This window comes from Macaca fascicularis, chromosome 2, assembly GCF_037993035.2.
Source record: "Macaca fascicularis isolate 582-1 chromosome 2, T2T-MFA8v1.1".
Lineage (NCBI taxonomy): Eukaryota > Metazoa > Chordata > Mammalia > Primates > Cercopithecidae > Macaca > Macaca fascicularis.
The window spans coordinates 150,709,006-150,715,918 of NC_088376.1; the positions used below are offsets into that span (position 1 = coordinate 150,709,006).

General features: G+C 41.0%; 1 protein-coding gene across 14 annotated transcripts in view; it reads left to right on the forward strand.

The window, feature by feature from the left end:
* The window catches only part of PPARG (peroxisome proliferator activated receptor gamma), a 148,950-nt gene extending 143,677 nt beyond the window's left edge, over positions 1-5,273 (forward strand). For all 14 annotated transcript variants that reach the window (XM_065539001.1, XM_015445349.3, XM_074033000.1 and 11 more), the window contains one exon: positions 4,827-5,273. In XM_065539001.1, coding sequence (XP_065395073.1) covers positions 4,827-5,074 — 248 coding nt within the window. In that variant the 3' untranslated portion in view covers positions 5,075-5,273. The remainder of the gene's footprint in view (positions 1-4,826) is intronic.
* Positions 5,274-6,913: the final 1,640 nt, after the last annotated feature.

Genomic DNA, 6,913 nt, shown 5'->3' on the forward strand with positions numbered 1-6,913 from the left:
AGCTTCATCCATCACATCATAAAGAATAACTTGCCAAAGAGGGGTTTGAAAATCCAAACCAGATCCCTCTCCACTCCTAGAGAGGCCAGTTCCATGACACTGCATCGGAGCCAAGTGTTTCCAGCAAGCCCTGATCAGTTGCATGTTAGGGCTTGGTTGTTTGATAAACGGGACCTAGTAGATTAACATCATTTCCTTAGCCCAAGGGCTGACCCCAGTGGTGCTGCTCAAGAGGAAGGAGGAGGCTGGGAGCAGTGGCTACCGCTTGTCATCTCAGCACTTTGCAGGGCCAAGGAGGACAAATCTCTTGAGCCCAGCATGCAAGAGCAGCCTCTACAGAATGTAGAGATTCTGTCTCTCCCAAAAAAAGAGAGAAGGAGCAGGTGGAGGAAGGAGGAGCGGCAGAAAGGTTTCAGGAGCCAGTGTCTAGTGAGCAGAGGCCTACCCCAGGCCGAGTGGTCCCAGCCCAGGAGGGCCTCTCTCGGCACCTGTCTTTAGACACACGTCTGCCTCTGGCCTTTGAGATGCATGCATTTATCAAGCCGGAGGATCCGTAGTCATTAAACCAAGATGCCAGTCTGGGGCCCAGCTTTCAGTGAAGTGTCAGTGGCTTTTTCATTCCCATATAGCAACAGTGAGGAAGGCCCCATGCTCCCAGGGGCCCAATTCTCCAGGCCAGGACCCGATCATTTGTTCCTTCTCAGAATCTGAGATTTTTTGCTGATGGTTCCAGGATTGAATGCTGAAATCTAAAAAAGAAACTTACACTTATTCTGGTCAATGGGATATGTTGGAGACCTGAGAGGGAAAAAAATCAAACTAAAGACCAATTTCCTTCTTTAATGGAAAAAAAATACGAAAGTTAACTTAGAAGAATATTTAGAGTTCTGAAAATCCCACTCTGAGACCACTCTGCCATCTCACATTGTTCTCTTGAGCCTCATCTCAATGGATAAAGGTTACTAGAGTTTATTAGACACAGGAAAACATAGTTTACAGGAGACTTCTTCATTGTGTAGGGATTCTGCCTTCAGGCCTGTTCACCAGCCGAGAGAATTGTGCTTTTCGATCCAGGGCTCTTGGCCAGAACAGCCTTCTCACTCATTAACTCAGTCGACCAAATGCTTCCTGTGTTTCCACTGGTGGTTCAGAAACGATCAGAACACAGTCTGTGCCCTCTATTACCTCATGGTCTAATGGGGGAGAAACAAGAAAGTCAGAACTTACAATACAAGATAATAAGGAATAAGAACAGAACCTTTGGAACCAGACAGACTTAGATCCAAATATCAGTTCTGCATTTACTAGCAAGTGGCCCATCTTGGTAAGATGCAACTTTTTTCTCTAAGTCTTAATTTCTCCCTCTGTAAAGTATGACCTTGTGGGGTTATTGTGAAGATTAAATGGCATATTGTATATAAGGCCCTTGGCACGATCTTTGGAAAATTATAACCATTCAGTGAATGTAATCTACTAGTATAGCTGTGATTGAGGTGTTTATAAGGTGCTATGGGGCCCAGAGAAAGGAGATGAGAAGAACAGGAGAGAGGAAGGGATACTGTTGAGGAAGGATTTCAGGATGGAATCCCACCACAGTCTGTATTTTGAAGAAATGGTTGAAGTCAATAAGAAGAGTGAAGGGAAGGTGAGAACATTTCAGGCAGGAGGAATAAAATCTGAATAAGTGCAGAGTCCTGACAGAACATAGGGTGTTTGAGGAACTTGGCATGGAAATAGATTAATATGGCTTAACATGGAGCAAAATGAAACAGAACTGAGGCTAGAGGATGACCAGGACCAGGTCATAAAGGATATTAAAGGTGGGTAAAACTCATACCATGAAGGAGAGAAGAGTTACAATTTTTAAAAGAAAATAAATAGCCTTCAAGAGCTCAAATTTGAAATCAATACGAGATAGATGATCAAGTGAATATCCTGTCTTCTTGGTGAGCCTTACTGAGAAAACCTTATAATCTAACCCAAGGCAACAAACTGGAAATTAGAAAATAAAACTTAGAGATGACAAAACAAACACTGAAACCCAAACTTTTTACTTGGAAATTTAAAAACATACTTCTGTATAACTCTTAGGTTAAAAATGAAATCAAAATTGTAAGACAAGCTGTTTAGAAAAGAACTATGAGAGTACCATTGATCAAAGCCCATGGGATGAAACCAAAGTGGCACTAAGAAGAACATGTGGAGGCTTCAATGCATTTATTAGAAAACAAGGAATACCAAACCAAATGAATTAAGCATTCAACTCAAAACAACTAGAAAAAGAGAAGAAAGTAAACCTAAAGAAAGTTTTAAAAAGGAATTCAATAAATTAAAAACAAAACACAAAATGTTTAAAAACAGACTTGATTAAAAAACCAAAAGTTATGTTTTTTTAAAAAAGCAAAAACTAGATAAACCTTTGACAAATCAGATTTTTTTTTTTTTTTTTTGAGATGGAGTCTTGCTCTGTCGCCCAGGCTGGAGTGCAGTGGCCAGATCTCAGCTCACTGCAAGCTCCGCCTCCCGGGTTCCTGCCATTCTCCGGCCAAATCAGATTTTTTTAATGAGAGAATGCACAAATAAAGAGCTCTAAGAGCTGGGCACAGTGGCTCATGCCTATGTTCCCAGCACTTTGGGAGGCTGAGGCAGGAGGATTGGTTGAGGCCAGAAGTTCAAGACCAGTCTGGGCTATGTAGCAAGACCCCACCTCTACAAAAAATTTAGAAATTAGTTGGGTGTGGTGGCTCATGCCTATAGTCCCAGCTACTTGGGAGGCGAAAGCAGGAGGATCACCTGAACCCAGGAGTTGGAGGCTGCAGTGAGCCATGATCATGCCACTGCACTGGGCAACAGATTAAGACTCTGTCTCAAAAAAAAGAAAAGAAAAAGCATTAAGTTAAGATTAAGTTAAGGGGCATGAATAAATACATTTCATATTCTAAGACAATATCATCTACAACTTTATTCCAATATAAATTACTAAAACTTTACCATATAAGTAGTAGAAAGCCTGAATAGATAAAAACTATGGAAGAAAAATTAAAGATAATGATAGATTTATCATTAAGCTCAGATGGTTCTGCAAACAAATTCTAAGAAACCGTCAGGGAACAGATCATTACTATGTCGACACAGAAGGCAAACTTCTCAACTCAGTGTATAAGGCTAGTTAACATTGTTACTAAAACAGGCAAAGAATGGCCCCCAAAATAATTCTAAATCAGTACCACCTACAAGTACAAAAACCCTATAATAAAATATTAGCAAGTGACTACAAGGGTATAAGGAACTCTGTTAATGTAATTCACTGTGCTAGGTTAAGATAAAACCATAACTCTTCAAGATATCATAGCTCTTTAGATAGAGAAATGTAAAAGCATTTGATAAAAATTCAACAACATTCCTGACTAAAACAAATTAAAATTTTTAAACCCCTGGATAAGCCAGGAGTAAAACATGTCCTCCATAATCTATAGCAAACATCATAGTTGCTGATAAACCATTAGAAGCATTTCCTTCAAAGTTAGGAATAAAACAAGAATTGCTGCTATTATTTAATCCCATATTGGAGGTTTTAGCCAACACACTATGGCAAGAAGAGGAAATGAGAAAGGTTAATGATGCAAAAGAAGAAATAAATAGCTACCATTGCTGATACAATTATCTATCCAAAAAAAGTAGAAATCCATGATTAAAAGCTATTCGAACTGACAAAAGTTCAGGAAATTGGAATCGTTTCAATATACTAAAATCAATTAGTTTTCTACACATCAGCGGGGATATATTAGATGTAATGAAAATGAAGGGTCCATTCACAATAGAAGCTATAAAGTATTTGAGAATAAATCTAACAAGATCTACATAAAGAAAAAAGTAAAATATTTAAAAGGTATTTAAGTTCACCATTTGCAAATTGAACTAAAGAAAAAATCTAAAGAAGAACTAGTGAAAATTGCTTGCAATCTTGCCACTCAAAAGAAACCTCTGTTAAAATGTATCAGTATTTTAAAACTGTGTTTTGTCGTTTGGAAATACGCCATATTAAGCAAACACAGCATAAGCAAATCAAGCAAAAAGACAAGCCTTTTTTTAAAAGCATATTTGTGAAAAGAGCATATTTGAAGCTATGATAAGAAACTGAGTAGAAGCTATAAAACATGGATTCATCAGGAAGGAGCAGAAGTTGAAAAGATTTCTGGCTGGGCGTGGTGGCTCATGCCTGTAATCCCAGCACTTTGGGAGGCCAAGGCGGGTGGATCACTTGAGGTCAGGAGTTTGAGACAAGCGTGGCCAACATGGTGAAACCCCATCTCTACTAAAAATACAAAAATTAGAAAGGCGTGGTGGTGAGCGCCTATCATCCCAGCTACTCAGGAGGCTGAGGCAGGAGAATAGCTTGATCCCGGGAGGCATAGGTTGTAGTGAGCTGAGGTCGTGCCACTGCACTCCAGCCAGACAGAGCAAGACTCCATCTCAAAAAAAAAAAAAAGGAAAAAGGAAATTTCTGAGTAGAAACATGTTAGCAGAGGAAACTTAATTTGGGGAATGAAATTGTTTTGATGCCACGCTCCATCAGCTGACCACACAGATTCCATCCTGGCCAGAAAAAGCCCCTGCAAAGACCTCTGATTATTTTGGTTCTGATTACATCCTCAGTTCTCACCCATTATCTGCTTGCCCTTGCTCCCCACCTATTTAAGATACAAAGCAAAACAAACCAAAACCACGGATGAGTTGCTTGGTAGAGCTCCCTAGGCCTCCGAGGCGGGGCCCAGAGGATTTTTTGACTGAACCCCGTGTTGTGTTTTCCATTTGTGCTTCCCCAGATCGCCCAGGTTTGCTGAATGTGAAGCCCATTGAAGACATTCAAGACAACCTGCTACAAGCCCTGGAGCTCCAGCTGAAGCTGAACCACCCTGAGTCCTCGCAGCTGTTTGCCAAGCTGCTCCAGAAAATGACAGACCTCAGACAGATTGTCACGGAACACGTGCAGCTACTGCAGGTGATCAAGAAGACGGAGACAGACATGAGTCTTCACCCGCTCCTGCAGGAGATCTACAAGGACTTGTACTAGCAGAGAGTCCTGAGCCGCTGCCAACATTTCCCTTCTTCCAGTTGCACTATTCTGAGGGAAAATCTGACACCTAAGAAATTTACTGTGAAAAAGCATTTTAAAAAGAAACGGTTTTAGAATATGATCTATTTTATGCATATTGTTTATAAAGACACATTTACAATTTACTTTTAATATTAAAAATTACCATATTATGAAATTGCTGATAGTATTTCATTTACTGAGTCTTGTGTGTTTCCCACCCTAGCCCCTGGGCTTTCTTTTTTCCCCCTTTTCCTTCTTCCCTCGATCCCTCCCTCCCTCCCTTCCTCCCTCCCTCCCTTCCTTCCTCCCTCCCTCCCTCGCACCCTTCCTCCCTTCCTTCCTTCCTTTCCTTCTTCCTTTATTTTTCTTTTCTTTCTTAGACATTTTAAAATATGTGAGTGGAACTGCTGATACACTTCCATTCTCAGTAAATTAATTTTTTACTCAATTTACAACTTTTCGGAACTCTACATCTGCTTTAACAATCAGAACTAAGAAGGGAAGGGGAACTTCAGAATCAGACGGCTCAGAGCATGTGTTTTGTAGCCTGGATATGCTGATATGCAGTATATCCCTGGGCTTACCCAGAATTCAGTCTTCTTCCACAATCCTAACCGAGATTTTCACTCACCACCAGCAGCCTATTCATATACTACCTGCTAATCAATGCCACTGTGCACCCACAGAGCCAGTGGCCAGCAACTGAGCACTGCTAGAAACTCTGGGGAACACCGAACTGTTTTAAAATTTGGTATCTGGGCCAGGCATGGTGTCTCAAGTCTTTAATCCCCACACTTTAGGAGGCCAAGGTGGATGGATCAATTGAGCTGGTCTCCTGTTCGAGACCCCATCTCTACAACAGTTTTAAATATTAGCCATGTGTGGTGGCACACACCTGTAGTCCCAGCTACTCGCAAGCTGAGGCGGGAGGATTGCTTGAGCCGGGAGTTGAAGCTGCAGTGAGCTATGATAATGCCACTGTATTCCAGCCTGGGCCACAGAGTGAGACCCTGTCTCTAAAACAGATAAAAAAGATTTGACACCTGCCACAAAGAAGTTACCTATTATAAACTAAAGAGAAAAGATGCATCTTTTTTTCCTATGGATTCAAATGCACAGATTAAATCCCATGCCAGGTGAATGGTAAGAGTTTGTAGGAAGTAAGATGAATAAGATTGGAATCCTAGAGACTGAATCTGTGGATTTGCTGAAGAGGGCCTCAGGGAAGTGTTGGACTGGAATAGGTAGAGAGGAGGAGAAAAGACATTCCAGAGAAGCAAAATAACAGGAACACAATGAAAGAAAAAAAAAAAAACTGAGGGAGAAGAGCTACTTTTCTTTTTTCTTCTGCAGGGCAGTTTTGCTGTGGTTATTCCTGTCCTCCTTCCTGTCCTCCTCCTTGGGACCACTCTGTCCAGAGATCTCTTACTTTTGTGAACTCAGAGGCTAACTATCCGCATCATTAATGGAATGCTTGCCTCCCAAGCAAATAGATTCTAAGTTTCCTGAAGGCAGGACAATCTGTTCATTCTTGGCACAATGAATAGATTCGTTGATTCAATCCACTGAATTCACTTGCATTGGCTATTCATGAACTCATCATACTATGTCTTTGAAGAATGCCTTACTGGGTGTCCAAGGGAGAGAATACAGTCATGGGTTCTTAGTTTCTGTTTCTGACTGGGCCAATAAAGCCTCTTCCCTTTCCCTCTTTTCCACTTATCAGTAGGGACAGAAATTAAAAACCATGGCTTCAGGCTACTAAAAGCCTAAACCAAACCAAACAGCAACAACAGAATAAGGCAAGTTGGACAA